The sequence below is a fragment of the Saccopteryx bilineata genome, chromosome 12, assembly GCF_036850765.1.
Source record: "Saccopteryx bilineata isolate mSacBil1 chromosome 12, mSacBil1_pri_phased_curated, whole genome shotgun sequence".
Taxonomy (NCBI): domain Eukaryota; kingdom Metazoa; phylum Chordata; class Mammalia; order Chiroptera; family Emballonuridae; genus Saccopteryx; species Saccopteryx bilineata.
In genome coordinates this window covers 46,119,836-46,147,309 of record NC_089501.1, presented here as the reverse complement: position 1 = coordinate 46,147,309, position 27,474 = coordinate 46,119,836, and the positions used below count along the sequence as shown (strand labels likewise).

The 27,474-nt window shown below is 42.6% G+C and overlaps 2 protein-coding genes across 3 annotated transcripts in view; both read left to right on the top strand.

Moving 5' to 3' along the window:
- SYNE1 (spectrin repeat containing nuclear envelope protein 1) overlaps nt 1–27,474 on the top strand; it is a 445,623-nt gene that overhangs the window by 61,440 nt on the left and 356,709 nt on the right. For both annotated transcript variants that reach the window (XM_066248218.1, XM_066248216.1), the window contains exon 3: nt 22,734–22,795. In XM_066248218.1, coding sequence (XP_066104315.1) covers nt 22,734–22,795 — 62 coding nt within the window. The remainder of the gene's footprint in view (nt 1–22,733; nt 22,796–27,474) is intronic.
- Nucleotides 1–27,474, top strand: part of FBXO5 (F-box protein 5) — a 295,980-nt gene that overhangs the window by 266,867 nt on the left and 1,639 nt on the right. The gene's annotated exons all lie outside the window — the stretch shown is intronic.

Genomic DNA, 27,474 nt, shown 5'->3' with positions numbered 1-27,474 from the left:
AGAGCTATGCTCTACCTATCTGGGGCTGCTGCTCTGTTGCTCAACAACTGAGCTATTTTAGTGCCTGAAGTGAGGCCATGGAGCCATCCTCAGTGCCAGGGTCAACTTGCTCCAACCAAGCCATGGCTGCAGGAGGAGAAGAAAGAGATAGAGAGAGAGAGAGAGTGAAAAGAGAGAGAGGGGGAGGGGTGGAGAAACAGATGGTCGCTTCTTCTGTGTGCCCTGACCAGGAATTGAACCTGGGATGTCCATATGCCGGGCTGATGCTCTATCTACTTAGCCAACTGGCCAGCGCCAAGAAAATATTTCGTTATTGAAATGAACCATGATTTGGTTGAGGTTTAAAATAATATGTAGAAACCAAAGACACTTTACAGTGCCACAGAAAATTTAAGAGTCAGTGGATTGTTTTTCTACCTCTGAGGTTATATATGCCCTTAAATGAGAGTCACTCTTATAGCTGTGGGGGTTTGTGAAATTAATATTTGAGTCAGGCCAAGCTCCGTGGGGATAATCCTGTAAGGACACCTCGCTGAAAGCGAGCCTGCGGCTTCTCTTCCCGCCTGATGTCCATTTGGCGTCTACATTCTTGATAATTCCACTAAGCCTTATCCTAGAGTACCATGGATTTGAAAGCCGCTGCCAGAATGCTCTGTTAATCATGCTTTCAGTGTAATCTGAACGGCGTGGGTGGGACTGAGACTGGCCACCCGCATATTTTACTGCTCTTGCACCCACCTTCCTGTGTTGCCCTTGCACCTCCTTCCCATGACAGTTCTTTGTTTTTGCTATTTTTAACTGGAATTATTTTTTTTCTCTGTGTTGGTATCGTTTCTTCCTGAAAAGAAACAATATTGCCCTTGACAGTGCAAACTGAAAGTTAGAGGGAAGGTCATGCTGGCTGCTTGCTCTAGCTCAAGAGGCGAGGATGTGTTATTTGGGAACAAGTGAGCATCCTATCTCAGCCAAGCCTTCCTCTTGGCCTTTCTCTTCTTATCTCCATGGGCTGAGATGCCCACAGGCCCCACGGGTTCAGCCTCTCAGAGTAATACAATAAAACAAGCTGCTGTATTCTCCTGATGCTTCTTACACACACACACACACACAAACACACACACCACAACTATATTGTTAGAGGGGAGAGAAAACACTTTTGAGATGTGAACGGACTAAATTTATAAAGAGATTACATTTAGGCCCTGGCCGGTTGGCTCAGTGGTAGAGCGTCGGCCTGGCCTGCAAGGGGTCCCGGGTTCGATTCCCGGCCAGGGCACACAGGAGAAGCGCCCATCTGCTTCTCTACCCCTCCCCCTCTCCTTCCTCTCTGTCTCTCTCTTCCCCTCCTGCAGTGAGGCTCCATTGGAGCAAAGATGGCCCAGGCGCTGGGGATGGCTCCTTGGCCTCTGCCCCAGGTGCTAGAGTGGCTCTAGTCGTGACAGAGCGATGCCCCAGAGGGGCAGAGCATCGCCCCCTGGTGGGCAGAGCGTCGCCTCCTGGTGGGCATGCCAGGTGGATCCCGGTCGGGTGCATGCGGGAGTCTGTCTGACTGTCTCTGTTTCCAGCTTCGGAAAAAAAAAAAAAAAAGAGAGAGATTACATTTAGGGTTCTTTCTTTCTCTTTCCTCTTGCTAACCTTGCCCTTTCACCCCTCAAAATCATCAATACACCTAGTCAGTGCCTTGCACATAATTTGTGTGCAATAAGTCTTTCTTAAGGCCAATTAAGAAACAGCCTCCTTGAGGACTACAAACCCTCTTTAGTCTAACTTTCCTTCTCCACATTTCCTGGCCCTTAGCACTGAATAGCTGCTTACCAAGTGGAATTAAGGCTTAAATGAAACATTTGGAAAAAAAAAATAAGACATCCTACCTCTTTATAAACCCATTGCAAATCATCTCTTACTTCTTTTCTTCTGTTTCTTAGAAGTATGTCGTTCCTTTTCAAAATCTCTTCCAGCAAGGGAAGTGCCAAGTTGGACATTTTAAGTGATAAAGTGATAGGAAGTTTAGCAATCTTTGACCCAGTTTATTTGTGAGTCCTGAATGAATACAGGCGAGAATTGCAACAATAATGAGGTGGAAGATTCAGTGTTGAATGTGTTGTATTGGTGGAGAGGAGCATATGAATAACAGAGGATTAAAAATACCTTAAAACTGTGCTGATAGCCTGACCTGTGGTGGTGCAGTGGATAAAGCGTCAACCTGGAAACGCTGAGGTTGCCGGTTCAAAACCCTGGGCTTGCCTGGTCAAGGCACATACGGGAGTTGATGCTTCCTGCTCCTCCCTCCCCCTCCCCTTTCTATAATGAATAAATAAAATCTTAAAAAAAACTGTGCTGATAAACGCCAAACGGTGCTATTAAGTTCACACTTATCACTGACTTTTTATGGCTACCTGTGCCCGGGTGAAGGCTGAGCCGTCAGGGTGAGAGTAAGCAGGGGGCCTGCTCTCAGAGGTTGCAGGATTACTTCATTCCCAATAATTAAGTGACTTGCTAGCCCTTAATGTGTCAAGATAAATGAAACATAACGGCTCCGATTTGCTTAGTAGATATTCACTGGAATGAGTTAAATTTCAGATGTAGCCCCGATTCCTAGTGTTCAGAAGCAGGGGGAGAAAAAAGGAACCTTGTAAATCAGTATCAGGTTTCTCCTGGCTCCAGAAACCTTTTAGCTTAACTGCTTTTGTTGACTGCATATTCTAGGAGTAAAATAAAAGATAGCAATGGCGTGTTCTTTTCACCTAACACAAAGTATGTGTGGCTTACCATGTATAACAGTAATTAACATTTATCAATAAATCAATGCCATGGGATAAGCTTTGGGCAAACAATTATGTAAAATACCAATTTATTCTTTTTTGTTTGTTTGTTTGTTTGCTTTTGTTTTTTTGTATTTTTCTGAAGTGAGAAGCAGGGAGGCAGAGAAACAGACTCCCGCATGCACCTGACCAGGATCCACCTGGCATGCCCACTAGGGGGCGATGCTTTACCCAGCTGGGGCATTGCTCCATTGCAACCGGATCCATTCTAGTGCCTGAGGTGGAGGCCACAGAGCAGTCCTCAGTGCCCAGGTCAACTTTGCTCCAATGGAGCCTTGGCTGCGGGAGGGCAAGAGAGAGATGGAGAGGAAGGAGAGGAGGAAGGGTGGAGAAGCAGATGGGCACTTCTCCTGTGTGCCCTGGCTGGGAATCGAACCTGGGACTTCCACATGCCAGGCCGATGCTCTACCACTGAGCCAACCGGCCAGGGCCCCTAACTTATTCTTGACACTCATTCTTTGGGGCTTGTGTTAATTGCATCTCCCTTTTACAAATGAGTCAACAGAGGTCTAAATGGCTTGGTCACCTTTTAAAGCCTCCCAGTTACTCTTGATGCTGGCATTCCAAGTCAGTTCTGTTGCATTCCCAGAGCCCCAAATTTACTTCTAAGGACATTCATTATTCCATTTCTGCCCCTGCTGAATAGGAGGTTTGTTTGTTTTTTCTACAAGTCATGGTCATAGTTAACATTCTTTAGAAACAATTTTGTGAGGGTTAACAAATACTGTATTGCAACAAACATTCAATTCCTTTACTAATTTTGTTGTGGGGTCATGTTAACAGGAATGTGTATGGCTACAACTTCTTCCTATTTTGTCTTGAAATCTCAGGTCATGGAATTATTTTATTTGACCTTGGAGAGATCCACACCTCTATAAACGTTTCTTGCTTGAGGATCTAGTCTTAAGTTTCTTTCTTTCTTTTTTTTTTTGTATCTTTCCAAAGTTAGAAACGGGGAGGCAGTCAGACTCCTGCATGTGCCCAACCGTGATCCACCCGGCATGCCCACCAGAGGGCAATGCTCTGCCCATCTGGGGTGTCGCTCTGTTGCAACCAGAGTCATTCTAGCACCTAAGGCAGAGGCCACAGAGCCATCCTCAGTGCCTGGGCCAACTTTGCTCCAATGGAGCCTCAGCTGAGGGAGGGGAAGAGAGAGACGGAGAGAAAGGAGAGGGGGAAGGGTGGAGAAGCAGATGGGCGCTTCTCCTGTGTGCCCTGGCTGGGAATCGAACCTGGAACTCCTGCACACCAGACCGATGCTTTACCACTGAGCCAACCGGCCAGGGCAAGTTTCTTAGGAAGCATAACATAGAACTTTTTAAATACTGTGTGGATTCTTGCACCTATATCTGTTTGTCTTTTGCATGGCTTTAACTGATATTTTATGTACTTAAATAATGTAAACATTCTCCACTATTGTTGCATGTATTTTTTAAAGCCATGTGATTCCCTTTGCAACTTGCTATAATATGTATTACATATTATGATTATAATTTTTATCATGTACGCCACAATATTAGATATTTGCAAAAAATTTCAGCAAGTTCAAAGAACAAGTTAGAAATAAACAATATTATATCTTATATAGATATATATATGGGAAATTTAAGTGTCTGTGTAATATTGGTCTGCAAAAGATTCATTCCATCGCTTTCTCCCAAATTCCAAAATTACAACTTTATTTGTGTATATAACTAAGGTTATCATTTGGGACTTGTAGCAATTTGAGTGATTTTTGAACCAAAAGAAAACAAACCCTAAAAAGTTATTAAGATTTTTAACATAAGAATCTTTGAATTCCTAAATATTGATTGAAAAAGGTATTATTGTTTCCCCCTGAAAGTGCAGCCGAAGCACTTTTCTTAAATCGATGTGAAAACTGTCCTTGTGGAATTGCTGGCATTGAGGAGCCGTGCATTTGGTCGGTAAGCAGGAGGTGAGGCTGAAGAATGGAGGAAGAGTAATGTGCTTTTGTACAGGTGCTGCGATGGGAGTCTTTCGGGGGAACGCTGCTAGGAGAGTCGCGAGTTCCCTTGGTGAAAGCAGTGTTTAGTTTAGATGCTGATTGAATTAGGACAGCTTCCAAAAATTTACTATCAGAGGTGGGATATGAGAAAAACAAACATCAAGACTCCTGGTGTGATAAAAGGTAATGTTATTGTCTCTCTCTATGTGTATATATGTGTGTGTACTTTTTCTTCTAATAAATTCTGGTCTGAATCTCTGGTATAACATAAAGGAGATTATGTAGAGTAGATTTTAAAATAACTGAGTTTTAAAATTTTATTCCTATTTTATCTGAGCCTAGGAGTAACAGAAGTGAAATAAATAGTACTGATTTATGCTCATGATTTCGGAAAACCTAAAATAGACATTTATAGTGAAGCTTCAATAGTGAAATTTTACTAGAAATGCTAAGGTAAGACAAAAGCCATATTTTTAAGAAAGAAACTTAAATGATTGATATTTAGGTATTTTAAAGAAATAAATGTCTATCGTTTATAACAGAGTTGAATGTCTTCCTCAAATTAACACACACACACACAAAAATACTCTTGAAGCCTGAGTCACGGGTCAAATATTTGTCATAGTTTGTGAATGATTTCATTTTCATTTCACTTTCAGTATTATTTTTAAACTCAAAAAAATTTAAAGTGCATTGACCTATTTCGTATATTAACATGACTATAATGCAATTAATTAATCTTATCTTTAATTTTATTGTTTTCAGAAGTCTTATAAAATGTGAAGATGACTTCAAATTGTAGCTCTTTACCACTATGGTTAAGTGGAGGACGGTAACCAGATACACTCTAGTTTGCTTCTGGGAACAAAATAACTATTGATTTATTTATTTTTTAGTGATGACCCCCAAATACATCATTAGGTAACTGAGTCATTTTCTCTTGTAATAATATATTAATGAAAAGCCTGCTCTTTTTTTTTTGAAAAGCCTGCTCTTGATATAAACTATTGACTTTCAAAGTTTTATATTAGTACCATGCTTTTTTTTTTAGTATGTGTGCTGCTGAAATAAGCACTATGTATTCTTTTTTTAAAAAGGATTTTATTTATTTACTTTTAGATTTTATTAATTTTAGAGAGAGGAGACAGAGAGAGAGAGAGAGAGAAAGAGAGAGAGAGAGAGAAGGGAGGGAGAAGCAGAAAGCATCAACTCCCATATGTGCCTTGACTAAAGAAAGTCCAGGGTTTCGAACTGGCGACCTCAGTGTTCCAGGTCGATGCTTTTATCCACTGTGCCACCGCAGGTCAGGCAGCACTATGTATTCTTATAGCTGATTGAAATTTGGTATTTGGTTATATATAAAACACCAAAATCTTATGCATTTGCATACCCTTAGCAAGCCATATGCAGTTCTTTTATTTATACCTTTACATCAGTATAAGAAACTTTTATTTAGTTCTGACTGTTCTGAATTTCTTTGAGATAATTCAGTTGAAATATTGTACTTAAATCTATACTAATTTCAAATACTTAGATGGGTGGTTGGAAAAAGAGAACAGAAAACCTCTTCTACGTTCCTCAAGGATATAATGAAAACAATCATATAACAACCAACATCAGTGTCCTATAGTATCTTATTTTTAAATTGGGAGGGTCTTCTCTCTGCTCCTTACCTCTTCCTAGTACTTCTCATCACATCGCCTCCTAGCTCGCTTCCCCTCTGTGCGAATGGGGAAGTCCAGTCTTCCTTTTTTCTACATGTTTAAAACTCAGTTACCTGCAGGTGACTTGAAAAATGGCTGGTTTAAGAAAACAGAGTAATGGGTCTGTGGAAAACTAGGGAGGTTGTGTCACACCCCCAGAACATTCACATTAAAATGTTTTCTGAGAATGTTGTTGATGAAAAAAATAAAAACCCTTCAGGGCCTGAGGTCCAGCCCACGTGCCTGTTTCGGCAACTCCCGTTTCTCATTCATGTAGGCTCCTGGTTGATGGTCTGCACCAGCCGGCAGAACAGCATCAGTGCGGGGAGAGAGTCAGACAGGGTGACGGGGACATGGAGGCCGGACAGGGCAGGACTGCAGAGTGGCACCCAGGGTCATCTGGTCGGAGCAGCTGAGAGGTCCCTGAGGTCCGCAGGCTCAGAGGGCAGAAAGGTAGAACTGAGCTCGGCTGGTTGGATCGAGAAAGCAAATGAGTTGGTGAGAAACCATTCAAATTGGTAGAAAGAATTAAGACGTCAGAGATGGTCCGGAGACTCCGACTCCTAGTGATTGGCTGTCTCACCAAAGGTGAGGCCTTTCCTTCCCCTTTCTTGCACTTTCGTCTTTGCTGCCACACCTCTGATCCAGTCCTCAGAAAGTAGCAACCGTGGGCCTTGGAAGCGTGTTCGTGTTTAAGTGAATGGAGAAGGCAGCAGCATCTCACGGAGCGTGGAGGGTTGGTTTCGGTGTCAAACAGATGTCTAAACCAATGTTGATTCCCTCTGTGTGACAGGAAAGAGATGGAGCTGCTGCTCTCCTGCTTACCTGAAAGGAGCCAGTTGGACCAGTGGTTAGCGTTGTGACTGATGTAGCACGTGCTGTGGGGAGCAGCCCGGGCCCTGCCCTTCAACTCTGGGGCTCTCATTCCCCAGCCACCCAGCGTTGCTGCTGAAGGTGTGCAGCTGGGACCCTCCAGGCTGGGCTGCACCCTCCGCCCAGGGATCTGCGCATCCTAGTCATGCCCCCTCCCAGGGCAGCCGGGATCCAGGAGGTGTTGCATGCCTGGGTATGGAGTTCTGGCCTTTGTCTCAATTCACAGCATCTCCGAAAGACCATCTCACCTTGAGAGCCATGATTGCATCTCAGCTCGGCATCTCTCTCCTCTTGACCCTGCTTTCCTTACACCTGAGAAGTGTTGTTTCTAAGAGATCATCCCCCTAAGCCTCCTGCTGGCAAAATTCCTTCTACAGTTGGTCCTTCTTAGCTTGAACTGTGATGATACATGATCATATCAGGGCGGATGCAAATATAGAGATGTGGAAAGGAACATGATTTTGTGCAGTTGTGTGTGAGCCAACTTTCCTGCACCTCCGGTTCGATTCTGCTTCTTGCTGAGTGGAGGGTGAGGTGGGCTGAGAATGAGGAATGGAAGAGGTTGGAGAACTGAAGACAGGGGTCCACGTGTCACCGGGAGAAGTTTTCAGAGCTTGCAGCTCAGGATGACAGTGGTACATGCAGTCTAAGTTGGTGGTACTCTACCTGTTGGCTGGATTCTAGCCAAATTGTTGCTAGCATGGTAGATGCCGGGGTCAGAAGGACTTCATTTGACTTTGGCACTTACTTGCTGAGACACTGGGTTGTTTTATCGGTGATTGGGGATAGCATCAATGTTGATATCAGGTGATATCAGATGATAGATATCGGATGATCTCTCTAAAAGCATTCTGGAAACCCCAATGGGCAATTTGGATGGGAGGGGAGAGTGAAGTGAATGAGGTCATGGGCTTTGGAGAGACCCAGAGCCACAGGCAGCCACTGTGTCCCCTTAGGCAGGTTGACTGACCTTGAAAGCCCCAGTTTCCTCAAAATGTAACATTGAGGTAGGGGTGGAGAGCGACATTTCCTCATAGGGTCCTTGCACAGTTTAAATTAGATAACGTGTGCAATAATGCATGCAACGTTATAACTGGGACATGATAAGTTCTAACAGATTACAGTTTTTATGATTAAAAATAAACTTAAAAGTGATATTACCATACAAAGAAGGTTGAACATGTGGTTTTGGGCTGATAGCCAGGAAATGCACAAGTGACACTCACCAGCTGCTGTCTCATGTGGAAATCCCTGCAACTGGCGCTGTGGTCGGGTTCTGTGATGGGTGTATCTTTCTTTGCAAGGAAGGTCACGGATGGCACGCCCCCTCGTGCCAGGCCTGAAGCAAGCAGGAGCTGCAGCACCCTCTGGTGCTGTGTGCACGATTGAACAGACGTGGTTTTCTCAGTGGCTCATTGTACACTGTGCTGCTGTCACACAAATTCCGTTTGTTGCTCCTCAGACTCTGATTTGACCTTATTTTTCAGATTTACTCTCTTAATTTTTTTATCATTTCATCTCCATTTCAAATTTAAGAATTTCATTGTTAAAATTGTAGCTCTGTTTTCACCTTCTTTTGAAGTTATAAGATAGAAAAGTGATATTGAGTCATTATTTGATTTGTGCTTACATATTGAGAAAAATAGTAAAGAGAAAAAAAATTTTGATCAGAGGGTGAGAATAAGAAATAAAATATAAAATCTCCAAGTATGGGATTGCAATCTTTAACCTGCTTAAAACAAAGGGTGATCATTTACTAGGGAAAAAATATATATATACATATAAAAAAATAAACTTTTGGAAGGCACTAGCTGGGGAAAAGTCATATTGATTTGGGAGAACTGTATGTTTTTTAGAAGCCTAAACTAAATATTGGATATAGAACATATTAACACAGTGATCAACTACTCTTTCCTCTTCCCCCTATCCAACATAAAATACTCTATTTTGATTGATGGAAAGCCTAGTATTGAAGTACAATTGCAGGTTTACGAAGTATAAAGATGGTGTTTCAGGACGTTTTTCAATACCCACTTTTCTTCTGCTGTGCTGGTACACTCAGCGCTCACAACAGGAAAAGATTGCACAGTTGTGGGAGCTTTCTTGCAAAACCAAGAGAAGTGACGCTTTTTACAATAGGGAGCTGCATGTGGCAAGTTCATGCAGCGCTAGCTTGAAGCTCTTCCAAAGGCTTCTGTGTTCTCTGATCAGAAATATTGCTTTAGCAAGGGGACTAGTTCTCCTTGTTGCTTTTAAAAAGATCACTTGTCTTTCTATGTAATTTATTAGGAGAAATCTTCCATGGAGAAGCACCTTTTTCTCCGAGCTGCCATCCTCGCAAACAGTAGGAGTTCGTTCTTATTTTCTGCATGTTCATGTTGCCTTTTAGTTTGTAACTGTCTTTAAAAAATTTTTTTTATTTAATTAATTGTGTTTACATAGATTCTAGGGTCTCCCTGAATGCATCCCCCCCGTATTCCCCTCAACATCTCCCTTGCTCCCCTCCCCATAGCGCCCTCCTCCCTTCCCTTCAGGTATATCCCATCCTATCATCCCCTTTCCTTCTGTCCTCTTTCCCTCTGGCCCCTTTGATCCCTCCTCTGTCTCAATTCCGTTCCTCAGTTCTCATTATTCCTTGGATTCCTCAAATGAGTGAGGTCATATGATATTTTTTTTTCTCTGCCTGGCTTATTTCACTCAACATAATAGTTTCCAGGTCCCTCCATATTGTTACAAAAGGTAATATTTCCGTCTTTTTCATGGCCCCATAGTATTTCATTTTATATATGTACCAAAGCTTTTTAATTTACTCGTCCACTGATGGACACTTGGGCTGTTTCCAGATCTTTGCTATTGTGAACAATGCTGCCATAAACATGGGGGTGCACTTCTTTTTTCAGTTCATGATATAGTGTCCTTGGGATATATTCCTATAAGTGGGATGGCTGGGTCAAAGGGCAGTTCCATTTCTAATTTTTTGAGGAATCTCCATACTGTTTTCCACAGTGGCTGTACCAGTCTGCATTCCCACCAGCAGTGCAGGAGGGTTCCCCTTTCTCTACATCCTCGCCAGCACCTATCATGTGTTGTTTTGTCAACGAGCGCCATTCTGACTGGTGTGAGGTGGTATCTCATTGTGGTTTTAATTTGCATTTCTCTAATGATTAGTGATGTTGAACATTTTTTCATTTGTCTATTGACCATCTGTATGTCCTCTTTGGAGAAGTGTCTATTCATTTCTTGTGCCCATTTTTTGATTGGATTGTTTGTCTTCCTGGTGTTGAGTTTTACAAGTTCTTTATAAATTTTGGTTATTAATCCCTTATCAGATGTATTGTCGAATATGTTCTCCCGTTGTGTGGTTTGTCTTTTTATTCTGTTCATATTGTCTTTAGCTGTGCAAAGCTTTTTAGTTTGATATAGTCCCATTTGTTTATCCTGTCTTTTATTTCATTTGCCTATGGAGATAAATCAGCAAAGATATTGCTGCGATAGATGTCGGTGAACTTACTGCCTAAGTTTTCTTCTAGGATGCTTATGGCTTCACGATTTACATTTAAGTCCTTTATCCATTTTGAGTTTATTTTTGTGCATGGTGTAAGTTGGTGGTCTAGTTTCATTTATTTGCAGGTAGCTGTCCAGTTTTCCCAACAGCATTTGTTAAAGAGACTGTCTTTACTCCACTCTATGCTCTTACCTTCTTTGTCAAATATCAATTGTCCATAAAGATGTGGGTTTATTTCTGGGTTCTCAGTTCTGTTCCATTGATCTATATACCTGTTCTTATGCCAGTACCAAGCTCTTCAGGTCCCATAACTGTCTTGTTTCTTCATCCACTCATTTATTTGAGGTTAGTATCTGTTCTTTCTTTGCATCTGCACATACAGAACCTGGACTGTGGTCTACTTCCTTTTTGATTCCTGGCCTCCCTACGAGACTTGGGGGAGCCCCGGCTATCCTCTTAGTTAGCACCCACAGCTGGTCAGACAGGGGTGCTGCCACACAGGAGGGGCACCAAGGCACTTAGTAAATAAGTGAAACAAGTAATGAGCAAATGAATCGGGTGGAGATTAGATCAGAGTAGGAGTCAGACTTCCTGTATTCAGGCCATGGTCCTGTAAGTCTCTGGCCTTTATTCCAGTTTCTAGATTTCTGGCATATTTCCTAACGCCCACCATGCTTCATTTCCTTATGGACAACTGGGCTAATGGTACCTCCTCTGTCTACTCAGCCAGGCTACCTGTGTAACCTGAATCCAATGAGACGCATACAGGAGACATGAATTCAAATGTAATAATGACATAAGTTATTTTCATTAATTCACTATGTGATGATTTTGTTTTACAATGTTTATATCCACAAATAGAGGAAGGGAAAAGAGACAGAAACTAAGTTGTTCTGTCAAAGCTATTCAAATGGATTATCTTTATTTAGAACTAGAAGATATGGAAGACTCCACTGATGTGGATGACTGTAGTGAACTCTGCTGTTTCCGCCTGACCTGTGGTGGCGCAGTGGATAAAGCGTCGACCTGGAAATGCTGAGGTCGCCCGTTCGAAACCCTGGGCTTGCCTGGTCAAGGCACATATGGGAGTTGATGCTTCCAGCTCCTCCCCCCTTCTCTCTCTCTCTGTCTCTCCTCTCTGTCTCTCTCCCTCTCCTCTCTAAAATGAATTAAAAAAAAAGACATACACGAACTCTGCTGTTTCCGCTCTCTCATACTTGTTGCTTCTTTTCTCTTTATTATCGTTATGACTCCTCTGCAGGGCACATCTTTGTCATTGTGCTTTTATATTTTACACAGTTCTTCATGCAAAAGTCTAAGGGCTCAGCTTGTTTTCAAATTCAGAATCTTTTGAATTTTAGGAATATATGGTAAGCATAGCACATAATGTCTTCTATCAGCAGTTTGTAATCACAGACATTAATATTAAGGCAGAGAAAAATATGAGGCCAGCACATCTATTCCCTCCTCTCTCCAGTGCCTTCATACACACCTGATTAAAATTACCCATTTAAAGAAAGCATTTTCCCTGCCATTGTATTTATAGAGAGTAACCTACTGCCTGGCTCACTGCCTAGCACATTGATCTATGTATCCTTAGAACCAGCCATATTTAATTACCTTCCAACCAGATACGTTAAAATTATTTAAATATTTAAAATTATTTGTTTTACATTTGAATGACTGGCATGTGCTATGTGTTTTTTTATCTGACTGATAAAAATAAAATATTATAAGGAATGGCTCAGACTATATTTTTAACTAACAATAATCAACTGAAGCTGATCAGCTATTTCTTATTTTGTTTTTTTTAAATTCTGAAAAATTTTTTTAAGGTTCAGAATAGTAAAATAAACCAAGCACAATATCAGGATATCCACACCCTCTCCCCTCCCACACACTCACCCACATAAGATTGAACTTTTCATATTTGAATAACAGAGTATGTCAGACATCATATGGTATTTCATATCAGAAAAATCACATAAATTCTTTTTTTTTTTTTTAGGTGAGAGGAGGGGAGATAGTGAGGCACATTCCTGCATGCACCTCAACCAGGATCCACCCGACAACCTTGTCTGGGGCCAATGCTCAAGTACTGAGCTGTTTTTAGTGCCTGAGGCTGATGTGCTTGAACCAACCGAGCTATCCTCAGTGCCTGGGGCCAGGCTTGAATAGTTAAGGCACTGGCTACAAGAGAGGGAAAAGGAGAGAAAGGGGAGAGGAAGGGCGAGAGAAGCAGATGGTCTCTTCTCCTATGTGCCCTGACCTGGGACATCCATATGCCAGGCTGATGCTCTATCGACTGAGCCACTGGACAGGGCCATGTATTCTATGTAATCTTTCAGCAAAGATTGTAGACTTACTGCATTTTAGCACTTCTTAAATAGGTACATCTCCGGGTAAAGATTTTTTGCCTAAATAACTATGTATGTAAACTGTGGGAATAACCCAATATAATGACTTTTAGGAATCGTTAATTGGACAATAATAATTCAATTGAAACATATATATGTTTTTCAAATATTCATACCAGTTTATTTCCATTATCAAAAATAGATGCCAGGGGCATAGGTTAAGCCAGAGGTTCTAAATTGGGGTAATTTTTCCCCAGCAGAAATTTGGCAATGTCTGGGGACATTTTTGATGTCACAACTTGGGGTGGTGGGTAAAGTAGGGTGCTACTGGCATATAATGGCAATAATGCTGCTAAATATCCTATACAACACAGGACAACCTCTCACAACAAAGAATTATTATGCCCAAAATATCAATTAGTGTGAGGTTGAAAAACTTTAACTTAGGAACTGAGATAATTATATTCTCATTTCTTATGTCTTAGATTTTAAGGGAGATGGTACTAAATTTTGCAAATGAAACAGCTGTTGTAATTTGGTCATTGATTTTATGTACAAAAGAGATTCATCTCCAGTTCCAAAAATCTTAAGAACAACATGTCTTCGGTGACATTTGCTTGGGAAAAACAATCAAAGCAGTAATTAGAGCACTCAACATGAGAAGTACTCCCAGAACGTTCTGTGTAGTCATTTTATTCCTCAAACCCACTCCCCCAGTAGTAGCTCTTCATCATTTTCCCCCTCTCTTCTCCGTTATCTCCCATTTCATTACACTGAGATGTGTGTGAATAACTTTGGTTGTTTCTTGCCCCTTGTTTCTCCATTATTCATCTGATCAGAATGTCGTAGATCCAGGAGGAGACAGGTACTGGATTGGAGACCCAACAAGCAAGCCTAGAATCCTTCTGTTGTATAAAACAGAATGAAGGGAGAGGAAAAGAAGGATCAAGACATAAAAAGTGTGTGTGTGTGTGTGTGTGTGTGTGTGTGTCACAAGTAAATGCCTTTGTTGGGTTTGCCTTTACTGTGTAACCACTCCAAAACCTTGCAGCTTAAAACAATCACAATCTATTATTTCTCATGATCTTTTAGTTGGGTGGTTTGTTCACAGTAAGATATGGATGATTTTCTAAGGACGTAGGTGTGCCAGGTGGTGGGTTAATCTCTAGGGATATCTGGATGGGTAAAATGTTTCTTCCCACAAAGACTTCGTAAGTGAGTCCCCCAGGTGAGTATGGGGATGTGGGGTAAGAGGAGTATAGGATGCATCAACCTTGAAGCCTAAAACAGGTCTCGGTTGACTGGCTTCACCTGGGTTGAGTCTGTTAGCAGATTAGCTGAACTAGAAGGTCCAAGGTAACCTCCCTGTAAGGCCAGGAGCCGCCATCGTGGCCATTCACATGCAGGTTCCCATTGGATTCGGGCAGACGATAAAGAAGTGGCGGAGTCAGAGGATGGGGGGCCATCCTATTTATTGGTGTCTCACCAAGACAGGCAAACCACAAAAGAAGACAAGGGAAAAGCAGAAAACCAGCTCTTCCCATGAAGGGCAAGGGATCAGGGAAGCCCCTGCAATTGTGATAGCAGGAACTGTGTGTCCAAGCTCCTGGTCTGTCCCACTTTATAGTGTAGAAAACCAAAATCCCTTAATCCAATATACAAACAAGGAAGTCTCTGATACAAAGTCACTTATCCAAGGCATAATTGGATTCCTCATGAGAGTGCACCACCCAGATCATACAATCAGTCAAGGGTGTGGGGAAAAGCTTAGTCCCAAAACCAAACCTTAGGCTACAACGACCTGGCCTGCTTATAGCCTGTCCCCCACACCCAATATAAGTCACAAGCGAGCAAACATATATATCATATTTACAAACTTATTTGACCAACACTCCCTCAGTTGGTTCTGGCTACTGGATAGAACATCTCAGTTCTTCTTCATGTGGACTTTTGTTCTCCTGCTTTCCGTGCATGGTGGTTTTAAGACAGTTATTTAGGACATCTGAAAAAAGAAAATGCAAGATTTCTAAGGGCCTGGAATCAGACGATGATATAAAGTTGTTGCTGTTCTATTATTGATCAAAGCAAGTATACAAGGTTAGACTCAAGGAGAGGGAAAAATCAGTTTTACTGTTTGATGGGAGGAAGGGCAAAGCCCCATTGCAAAGCAAGATGCACACTGGGACTGAAGAATTTTGTGGCCATAATTTAAAATGTGTCCTCTGGTCACCATTATTTATATTCTTTCTACATCAAAACACATGCATCCCCTCTCAAGATATCAAAAGCCTCATCTAATTGTGCTTTCAAGTATCATGTGGTCTGCATCTGCTTCAGGGACAGATAAAAGCTCCTCGGGTACTATTTCTCTCAATTTCCAGATTTATAACTTAAAACAGAGGTTCCTGTTCTGAAGAGACAGTAGGTGCTTCTGTCCAAAGTTGGGAACAATGGAAAAGAGACAGCCGCCCCGGTCCAAAGTAATTCTGAAATCCACCCTAACATGTGCAGCCAGTTCCTTTAATCCAGGGCCTAGGGGCACTCCCTGCCTTTCTGATAAGGAGTAGCTCATGTCTGTGGCTAATAGTTTTCTTAGCCTTCTTTCTAGCCACAAAAATTTCTGGCTCCCAAGACCTCTCTTCACTTTGAACTAGGCTGTCCCTTAGTGCAAGCTGGTGAAGGTTTTGCTTAACAAATTTGTTGGCTTCCTAAAAGTTCACTTGGAGTCATTCTGTGCCCCCCAAACCTCAGGTCTGAAACAAACTTTGGACCACATGTGAAGGCACTGTGGGCAGTGCTCTGAAGACTCTTAGATGCTGGTTTGTCTAGTTGAGAAGGTCAGCCAGGCACTACCTTAAATCTTCCTGAGCCCTTAACAATAGGTCTTACAGTTACATCTTGATTTATTGTTCCCTTGAACTACTTTTTACTTTGAAGATCTTTCTCCAGGAATGCCGGAAATGACAAGCCATCATATATTTCCCTTCCGCCACATCAAGGGTCTCTTGTGTTTCCCCTTAATTCTTCTCACAAATTAATGAGTTCCTTCTCTGGTTTATCTCTCACTCTTCCAGTACCTTCTAAGAAGCCAGTTGACACGTTCAGCTTTCTGTAGGGAAATCTCTCTACTGGGATGCACAAGTTCCAGTTACTGCAGCTGATAGACTATACGACACAGAACACATGTGTGGCTCTTTCCCCAGCCTCTGCAGCTGTTCTGCCGCTGTCCTTTCAGCCTGCACTCACCGTCTCTCGGTGTCTTCCAGCCCTTCTTCCCCAGGTCCCCAGGCCAACACCAAGGCCAAAATTCTAACGAGTCTTAGAGTTGTGTTAAAGTGGCCCGACACTCTCAGCGGCGATTTCTGTTTTACTTAGCCTCCGCTACACCATCACCAGAGCTCAGTAGCTGAACGCAGTAGCATGTTCTGGATTCTCCTGTTTCTGTGGGCAGGTTGGGTGTTTGCTAGGCTGGCTGAGCCTGGGCCCTCTCACGCGGCTGCATTCGGTGGGATGGTCAGCAGGGCTGGCAGCTGGGGCTGGCTGAGCCTGGGAGGTGACTGCCTTCCTCTAGATCAGATTCCTTGTGCCGTGTTCTCAGGGCAGAGCTCCGACAGAGCTAAAAACGGAACCTCAGCACCTCTTACAGGCCAGTCTCCTTAGTTCACATATAATCAATCTCTGTAGCCACATTACTGGTCAAAGCAAGTCTCAAGCTTTCTCCCCCCCCCCCCCCCCCACCCCCAGTTGACTATTCCGGCAGGAGAAGCAGCAAAGTGACATTGCAAAAGGTGTACTGGCCAGGACGGGAGGAATTTGGGGACACATTTTGCAATGTGTAAATTTGTTTTTATTTAGAGATTTAATTTAAAAATCTGAACATTGGGTAATTAGAAACTGTTTATTTTCTTTTAATTTTTAAATTATTTTTATTTTTCTGAAGTTGGAAACGGGGAGGCAGTCAGACAGACTCCCGCATGCGCCCGACCGGGATCCACCTGGCACGCCCACCAGGAGGCGATGCTCTGCCCATCTGGGGCATTGCTCTGTTGCAACCAGAGCCATTCTAGTGCCTGAGGCAGAGGCCACAGAGCCAATCTCAGCGCCCAGGCCAACTTTGCTCCAATGGAGCCTTGGCTGCGGGAGGGGAAGAGAGAGACAGAGAGGAAGGAGAGGGGGAGGGGTGGAGAAGCAGATGGGCGCTTCTCCTGTGTGCCCTGGCCGGGAATCGTACCTGGGACTCTTGCACGCCAGGCCGACGCTCTACCACTGAGCTAACCAGCCAGGGCCAATTAGAAACTGTTTATTATGTTGAACTAATTATTTCATTACATTGAAATATTCAATATAGCTTAGACCCTACTCATGTGTAACAAAATTAGTGATAGAATTTTGTAATTGTTGATCTATAATTGGGATCGTATAATTCTACTCCCAATTAAATTAATAATAATTACACTGTTATCTTATGTTTTTGTTGTGTTTCCTTTTTCTTTGTAGTCACATCATTTTGTTGTGTCACAAAATTCATCTTTATATTTCTATTTTTAAATTCATTTCAACTTTTTTATTTTATTTTTTCAACATTTTTATCGAGATGAATTCATCTGCATTAAAAGTGACAAAAAATCTTACCTTATTAAATATAGTTAGGAACAATATGATTGTATATATATATATGATTTGTTTAATTTAACATTTATATTTTCTGGTAATTGAAATCCATAAGACACTATTTTAAGCCATCATTGTCCTTAAAGCACATAAACTGTATAATAATAATCTGCAAAAAACCACAAGAAACTCAGAATCTATTGCAAATTTAATGTGCTAATCAAAAATTAAAGTTCCAATACATAATACCCTAATGTTTTTGTCAGACAGGCAATTTCAGACTTAACAACTGTAACTATCTATTTAAATAGTTATTTTTCTTGGTATTACTATATTCAAATGACATTGAAATCAGTATTTTGTTCTTCATGATTGATTCTGATTCTGATAAAAGTATACTATCTTTATGTTCATGATCATATATGAAATGCTATATCCCTCAGGAATAAATTCTTACAAAAAATTTATTAAATATAGTAAAGTATGTTAATTTTAATTACTGTTAGCATTTTAAAAAATACCATCTGTTGAAAGGGTACTTATTGGCATGTACTGAATTTTTTTAAGTTTAGTAATGATATTTAAAAGCTGGTGACTATAAGGTTCTTTTTTAGTTTTACATAATATATTATATATGGTAAAACGAAAAGACCATAACATGGTTCTAGGCAGCAAATTTTTTATGATTGATTGTGAAATCTCTGAACAACCCTTTTACAGGACACCTTTTACTGTAGCTGTGTGCTTCCAGGTGCATGAGTAAGTCACCCGGGAGGGGATGGGGGGGTGAGAGGAGGACCATTGTGTGAAATTGGCAAGTCACTGTCCATTATGACTCATCAGGAGGAAACCGTTGGCTATAACTAGGTGTGACAGTTTCTAAATGGTCAAATGTAACCACCCTTCATTTCTGCATGTGTCATAATCTTGTCCCGAAATGTCAAAATACTGAGAAAATAGCTAAACACGACAAAGAAATACAGAAATTAAATCTCAGAGTCAGCTCCCTTTACCTTTCACTCATTTCTAGCGAGGGACGTTGCCTTAGAATTTGCGATGATCTCTTATAGCAACATTAACCCAGGCTATGTGTATGTGATAGTCTTGCTAGAGATAGACATCTGTCAAGGCCTGGCAGCCTCCAAGTCCTGAGGTCTGTAGGACAAACTGCTTTTGAAGCAGAACCACTGATGAACCACCTAGAGCTCATCCACCCCTCCTCCTGCACGTACATACAGGCTGACCTTTCGGAAGGAATCAAAATTCAAGTTAATAGGAGAGGGAGGCAGTGTGAGCTGCATCAACTCAGATCGGCACCTGTCCTCCGATCGGAGCCTATTACAGTTTCCTCTCTGAGACCACCCAGCGTGTAACCTGGCTTCTCAAACCCCTCCTCCTCTCTAGGCTGGGGCTGTCATCTCATCCGGACAGTTCTTGATGCCTTTTGCAATGAACTTGAATTCTCAGAATCTTCCCCCTTGAGCCTGCTACTTCTATTTTTCCTTTCTCGGTTAGTGGCATCATTATTCAGTTACTCGAGATAGAAATATAGCAAGCTCCCATAACCCCTGTCTCTCTACTTCCTTCTGGTTCTACTTTGGATAGGTTCCCTTGCAGCCATTTATGCCTCTCATCTCTGTTGGTGCTGCCTTAGGACAGAATTCCTCCCCTTTACCGTGTGCTCTGGTAGCATCTCTCAAATATTCTCCCAGCCCCCATCCTCTTCTCCCTGCAATTAGACCTCTACACTGCCATCGAGCATGTGTTTGCGTGTCTCGGGTGTAATATGATCGTGTCTTTGTCTTGTCTAAAACCATTGATGCTTCCCCATTGATTATAAGATAGAGACCTAACTTGTTGGCATGTTTGTCAAAGGTTTTAATAACCTGCTTCTGTTTCTTGCCTATTTCCTAGGCTCACCTTCAGTTCCTTCTTAAACCTTCTTCACTTATGATCCAACTAAAACATGCCATGCTTTTAAAAAAATGTATCTTTTCCCTACAAAGTTCTCTACCAACAAATTTCCACTTCTCTGCAGAATGGCACCTCCTTTATCAGCTTCTCCAGGACTTCTCCCCTGTTTCTCACCTTATGGGAGGATTACTTGTTCCTGTGTTTATGTCCCCTCAGCTCTGGTGGTATTCCTCCATCACACTGGCTGGCAGATTGCTTTGAGCTATGGTTTATGTAACTGTCTCTTCCATTGTATTCCCAGTTCCTTAGGACAGGGCCTGTTTCCCAGTCCCCAGCACTTCCTAACAGATTCCTCCATTCACTTCTCTAGTAAGCCTCTACTACACAGTGGTGAGTAAGACAGTGATGGATACATCAGACGTGGTCCCTGCCGTCTAATCTGGAATTTAGAGTCTAATGGTGGAAATGAATAGGCACCCAGGAGATCATGGTGTCTTGGTGGAGAGGAGACATTCAGGAAGTGAAATGGGCAGTATTTCCTATTGATTAGTGTAGGGATGAGAAAGTCTGAAGAGCCAAGGATGACCTTCAGGTGACTGGCTTAAGAACCAGGTGAAAACTTCGCTGCCTGACCAGACGGTGGTGCAGTGGATAGAGCGTCAGACTGGGATGCAGAGGACCCAGGTTCAAGACCCCGAGGTCACCAGCTTGAGTGCAGGTTCATCTGGTTTGAGCAAAAGCTCACCAGCTTGGACTCAAGGTCACTGGCTCGAGCAAGGCCCATGGTCAAGGCACATATGAGAAAGCAATCAATGAACAACTAAGGTGTTGCAACATGCAACAAATAACTAATGATTGATGCTTCTCATCTCTTCGTTCCTGTCTGTCTGTCCCTCCCCTCTGTCTGACTCTCTCTCTGTCTCTGTAAAAAAAAAAAAAAAAAAAAAAGAACCAGGTGAAACTTGAGTTCCATTAGTAAAATTAGAGAATATGACCTAAAAACAAGATCAACTTCTCTGTGATTCCTAAATTTAGTGATCTGAATTTACTTGTGGGATATAATCAAATTTACTGTACTTAAAACTAACATACATGTTCAGAAAAATGTCTAAATACAATTTTTACAATTTTAATAGTAATATTAAGCATGCACATATATGAACGCTTGGTAAGACTTCATCGCACTGTTGTTCTGACAAGTTGAAATAAAAAAAAGTCTTAAGATTATTAAATACATTTAAATGGTGTTTCTTTAAATACAAACGCACAAAGAGGTCAATGCTTTAGCCACTAAGCCACCACAGGTCAGGCTCAAACGCACAAAGAGAACTTTGTAAACCTACGTCATAATTGTTAGGTCAGTTCCTCCTCGACAGCATTATAAAGTAGTGTTATTATTCATAATAGATTTTTTAAGGAACTGTTGTAGACATTTATTGACTGTTTCTTATTCTTTCCACAAGTTAAGCATTTTATGCTGTATCAGATTTCATTACCAAATTCTGGACTAAATTATTCAGATTTTTTTTATACCAAAAGTAAAGATTTACTGACTGACAGGATAAGTTTAAGGAATTTTTCTTTGGGGAAAAGCGTAAATAAAATAAGAATATATTTTCTTGCAATCCAGCTGACTGTGTCTGATGACATAAAATGTAGATATGTTGAGAAGTCGGATGTTATCCTTATGGGGGCTCCTTTGCAGAGAAAGAAAAATATCATATGACCTCACTCATTTGAAGAATCCAAGGAGCAATGTGAACCGAGGAACAGAATTGAGACAGAGGAGAGATCAAAGGGAACAGAGGAAAAGAAGACTGAGGGAAAGGGGATGATAGGATGGGATAAACCTGAAGGGAGGGGGGGAGGGTGCTGTTGGGAGGGGAGCAAGGGAGATATTGGGAAGGGGGCAAGGGAGGTGTTGAGGGGAATACGAGGGAGGGGGGTGAATTTGAGGTGACACTAGAATCTATGTAAACACAATTAAATAAATTAAAAATAAGACAGTTAAAAAGTAGACACGGTCAGGGGTGTGGCGTCCCATCACCTTTGCCTCATTCTAGTGATAAAAAAGTCAGGGGCTCTGTCTTCAGTCTGCCCACATGAGGGTGTGGCCTCCACAAGGTAGAAACTTTGGAGGCCACCCAGGAGAGAATTCGCCATTCTCCCTGCTGGGGAGGAGTCTCTGAGTGCCTTCTGTGTACAGCTCCCGTTTGCTGCATTGCTGTGTGACCCTCTGCTATGCCAATGCCCTTGCCTCTCGGGCTCCGCCTCCAGGTGTTTCCTGGCGGAGGTGCTGTGCTGTTCATCCTTCTGTCTCCCTGTGCATCTAGCATCAAACTTGGCACCTAGTTGGTCTCTGAACTTTTTCCAAACAGCTTTTTGGTTCAGCAGACTTTCAATAAGTGAGTGAAAGTAAACATAGGGCTAACATTGTAGTTTTAAAAACATTTGCTGATAATTCTCATAGTCTAATACAGTGGTCCCCAACCTTTTTTGGGCCACAGACCGGTTTCATGTCAGAAAATATTTTCACGAACCGGCCTTTGAGGTGGGACGAATAAATGCACAAAATAAAATTATGCGACCGGCGTAAAAACTACAAGACAAGCGTCAAGAGTGAGTCTTAGACGAATGTAACCCCATTAAAATTAATAAAAATTTATAAAAAAAATAAAACATCGTTCAGACTTAAATGTAAATAAAACAGAAATAATGTCAGTTATTTATTCTTTCTCTGTGGACCGGTAACAAAAGGCCCACGGACCGGTACTGGTCCGCTACCCGGGGGTTGGGGACCACTGGTTTAATAGATTCATATACTAGACACTGTACTGGCTCTTTTTTAAGCAATCATTGATAAAAATCAATTAGAAGATAAGATAATCTATGATTACTTCTATAGTTGTGTAACTATGAATTTTTTTTTTGTAACCTAACTTTATGACATACTGTCGGATCTAATTAGATTTTTTTTCCTTCTAGATGAGCAAGAGATAGTGCAGAAACGCACTTTCACAAAATGGATCAACTCGCATCTTGCCCAGGTAAAAGAAGTTACCCAGTGCTCTGTTTACCGAGTCTGAGAAAATAAATCATAATATAGTATAAAGCAGGGGTCTCAAACTCGCGGCCTGCCGAACAATTTTGTGCGGCCCGCAGACTAATCCACGAAGTTCAAAATATTTTGGATAAAATTAAGTAAGCCTAGGGGCCTACCTGTATTTTTCATTTCTCTAGCATCCTAGCTAGATATTAGCTTAGTTAACAGCAGTTGTGATGCGAACTACAGTTTCTGGTCGTTTTGTGACACTGAGTAAACTGCATGTACGATTGTGCTTGTTGTACTGATTTTTTTTTGTTTTCAACTGCAGTGAGAAAAGTGTTGCCTAACAGTTGCCTTTTGTAGACCTAGTGCGGCCCGCCGAACGGCTGTGATCTTGCTCTGCGGCCCACATGCTGAGTTGAGTTTGAGACCCCTGGTATAAAGGAATGTTGCTTCCGCTGTGGTAGCAATTACTAATCAACGACACTGTTAATCTTATCAGTTGAACTGTCACCTACGGATAGCATGTGCTCACATTGCCTCTGGGGAGAAATGGAAAGATAGCTGGTGTCCAGATCAGTTACTTCCTGTCGGTTCCAGGAATCCTGATGAAATATTCATCCAGTGACTTCGGTACTAATGTGTAGCTCTATGAAAAGGAGGGTTGGAGCTGGGTTTTCATATCACTGTTTTTATCCTTGTTTCAGGTTCCTTTACATAGTCGAGTGAAAACTGGCTTTGGAATAGGCCTTATAAATCTGCATTTTTTTTTCTGGGCTCTTCCAGACTGCTTTGTGACCTCACCCCTGCTAGTTCCCATAGAAATATCTAAGTCCTCCTCCCTTTACTGCGTAGTCACGCCTCTCTCATTCGTGAAGTCGTGTCAGACCACGTGTGAGACAGTGCACTGCACCTGCCCCCTAGCAAAGGCGCCAAGAATGCTAGCAGTTCCCCTGCACCCCTGCCGCAGGGCCCTCCCCCTGCACCCTTGCAGCAGGGCCCTCCCCCTGTACCCCTCCTGCAGGGCCCTCCCCCTGCACCCCTGCCGCAGGGCCCTCCCCCTGCACCCTTCCCCCAGGGCCCTCCCCCTGCACCCCTGCCACAGGGCCCTCCCCCTGCACCCTACCCCCAGGGCCCTCCCCCTGCACCCCTCCCGCAGGACCCTCCCCCTGCACCCCTGCCACAGGGCCCGCCCCCTGTACCCCTTCCGCAGGGCCCTCCCCCTGCACCCCTCCCCCAGGGCCCTCCCCCTGCCCCCTGCAGCAGGGCCCTCCCCCTGCACCCCTCCCCCAGGGCCCTCCCCCTGCCCCCTGCAGCAGGGCCCTCCCCCTGCACCCCTCCCCCAGGGCCCTCCCCCTGCTCCGCTCCCCAGGGCCCTCCCCCTGCACCCCTGCCGCAGGGCCCGCCCCCTGTACCCCTCCCGCAGGGCCCTCCCCCTGCACCCCTCCCCCAGGGCCCTCCACCTACTTTCCCTGGTTTCTTGCCTCTGGTGCAGTGACATCTGAAATCTCAGCATTGGTCCAGAACCTGCGGCACAGGGGAAGCTCAACGTGTCCTAAATTATTTTGTACCGTTTCCTATCTCAGTTTCCCAACAAGCTTGTGAAGTTTTTAGGCATGTGTTAATTCTTGGAATTTCTTTATAAATCCTAATAGCTCTAAGCACAGTGCTGAGTACCATACAGAAGTGTTTGATAAAAATAACAACAAAGATTCTGTATCCTTCCTGATTTTGTTGTAACAGTAAAGACATCACTGGGGGATAAACAAGGAATGCTGAGTTTTTGGCACTGTGCTAAGTGCTGGACGTGGGTTATTTTATAGCATTCACCTTTATAAATTGGTGCTGCTGAGATTTTAAACCAGACATAGATCTAAAGTCCACGTGTTTTCTCTACTTTGTACGTTTTTGCAACTATAGTATTATTTTGAAAGACCCAGAAAATTATGACCTCCACCACTGCTCCATTATCACCTTAATATTATAGAACATTTTTGTTCTTTTTTTTTTTTCTCCTCTGTACGTGGGACTTTTTCTTTCCCTGGATCATCTTGAAAACTGAAAATGGAAGCAGAACAATGACACTGACACTTGTTATCCTGGACTTATTTATACTGACATCGTAGTGTCCTGCCCATCACAGCCCGAACCCATAGATCCATTGGAGAACATTTTCCTTTTCTGACTTACTAGTATTTCAGAAACATTTGAAAAATCAAATCTGAACCCATACCCTTCCTTGGCTGTTAATAGTTTTAGAATAGCCATAGAGTCTACGTTAATACCTTTATCTGTCTCAGCAGCTGAACATGATCCCCTACCCATCTCTCTCTTCCACAGCCTTTGCCCACTGTCCTCCCTTTGGGAGTTTCTATTTCTTTTTACTTTTACTGTTCACTTTATTGATTTTAGAGAGAGGCAGAGAAAGAGCAAGAAAGAAACAAGAACATTTATCTGTTTCTATATGTGCCCTAACCAGGGATTGAACCGCAATGACACTCTTACCAACTGAGCTGTCTGGCCAGGGCAGTTTCTGTTTCCAGCCCTATTTCGTTCTCATTCTTCTGCCTCTCTCCCATGCCTGTACTGTCTTTAACTCTCTCATCCTATCTCCTCCACTGTTACAAGACTACCCAACATTTCCATCTCCATCTCCCCACTTCCATTTTTATCCTCATCTTTATCTCCTTTTCTGTCTGTATTCTGTCCTTAAAAAAGCACATGCACATCCTAGGCTTCAGAGTCTCATTGAGGTCTCATTTGCATATGCACCCAAATTAAAATGGAAGCACTGCAGACTGCTCACTTAATGCTGAGAATAACATCTCACTTGCAACAGAAACAAAGTCTACTTCATATTTTTTTGTATTTTTCTGAAGTTGGAAACGGGGGAGGCAGTCAGACAGACTCCCGCATGCTCCTGACCGGGATCCACCCAGCATGCCCACCAGGGGGCGATACTCTGCCCATCTGGGGCGTCGCTCTGTTGCAACCAGAGCCATTCTAGCGCCTGAGGCAGAAGCCACAGAGCCATCCTCAGCGCCTGGGCCATCTTTGCTCCAATGGAGCCTTGGTTGCAGGAGGGGAAGAAAGAGACAGAGAGAAAGGAGAGGGGGAAGGGTAGAGAAGCAGATGGGCGCTTCTCCTGTGTGCCCTGGCCAGGGATCGAACCTGGGACTCCCGCACGCCAGGCCAAAGCTCTACCACTGAGCCAACTGGCCAGGGCCTCAACTTCATATTTTTGACTCAGCTTCTGGACCAGGACATGTGTCACTTTCCCTCTGTCTCTGTGAGAAGGCTTGCTCCCAAAGCCATTCTGAAATGCTACAATACTCTTGGTCTCATCACTCTAGCACCCTGTAGACATGACAACAAGCACATGCATGCACACAAGTGTGCACATGCACACACACTCAGTCAGCTAGGCTCCGCAGAAGCATATGTTATGCGGCATCTCCCATTAAAACAGCATCTAAAGCTTTGTTCCTTGGCTTCTGATAACTTGTCAACAACAAACAGATATCTCCCCTGACAACAGGTCTTCACTCACAGTGAAGAACAAAGACATGCTTAGAATAAAAATATTTCCCACGAGAAAAATAATTCACAAAGAAACAGCTTGATTTGTTTCATGATTTTTTCTTATCCTCCAGAGGTTCTTGAAGTCAACTTTTCCTCTTTATTTTTGCTTATTAAATAACCAAGGCCAATGGCTTGTCCTATGGCTGAGAACCAACCTGCCCAAGGGTGAGGTTGTAATTGCTGTCCGCTTTGAAAGCATCTGCTGTCCTGTAAATTGTTGGGTCAAATTGAATCTGGTTTATTTATTGCACCCAGTAAATACTTAAGCAATTTAGCCCCAGCATTTGTCAGCTTGGGCCACTGAAACAAGAGATCATGGTCTGGGGCACTTCAACTGCAGACATTTATTTCTCACAGTTTTGGAGTCTTCAAGTTCAAAATCAAGGCATGATATGAGCATTTCCTCACTTTTTAGAAGAACTAAAGAAGAAAAAGCTTCACAAAACATTAAAGTTTGTACAGTCTGCTAAGGCTGCCATAACAAAGCGCCACACACTAGGTGTTACATTTACTGTGTCACATTCTCGAGGCTAACCAGCCACACTTTCTCTGAGACTGGAGACTCCCACTTGTCCCTGCCTGGCTTCTGGTGGTGTCTTGCGTTACGTGACATGCCTTGGTTGACTGCATTAGTTCAGTCCCTGCCTCTGCATCTTTCTGTATTTCTGTCCAAATTTCCCCTTTATATAAGGACACTAGACCTATTGGATTAAGACCCATCCTGATGACCTCATTTTAACTTCTTCTCTAAAAATTCTATATTCCAATAAGAGTATATTCTGAGGTACTGGGAATTAAAATTTTCACGTCTGGGGGGGGCACAATTCAACCAATATTAGGTTCTACTAAGAGCACATTTTGTTTTAATATCAAGTTAGATGCATACAGTTCTTTAAAAGGAACACTTCTGATTTTCCATGTGTTTTTTTTTTAATAACCCAAGCTAATAATTACTTTTATTGACACTTTCATAGTCTTATAATATCACTTTGGGGGCTGCGTTCTTCTGCACTGTCTTTCCACTAACAGTGCTAAAAGATAACATGGAAACACTTTCAGACTGAATTTCCTCCCATCTGTTTCCTGTATACCCTTTGG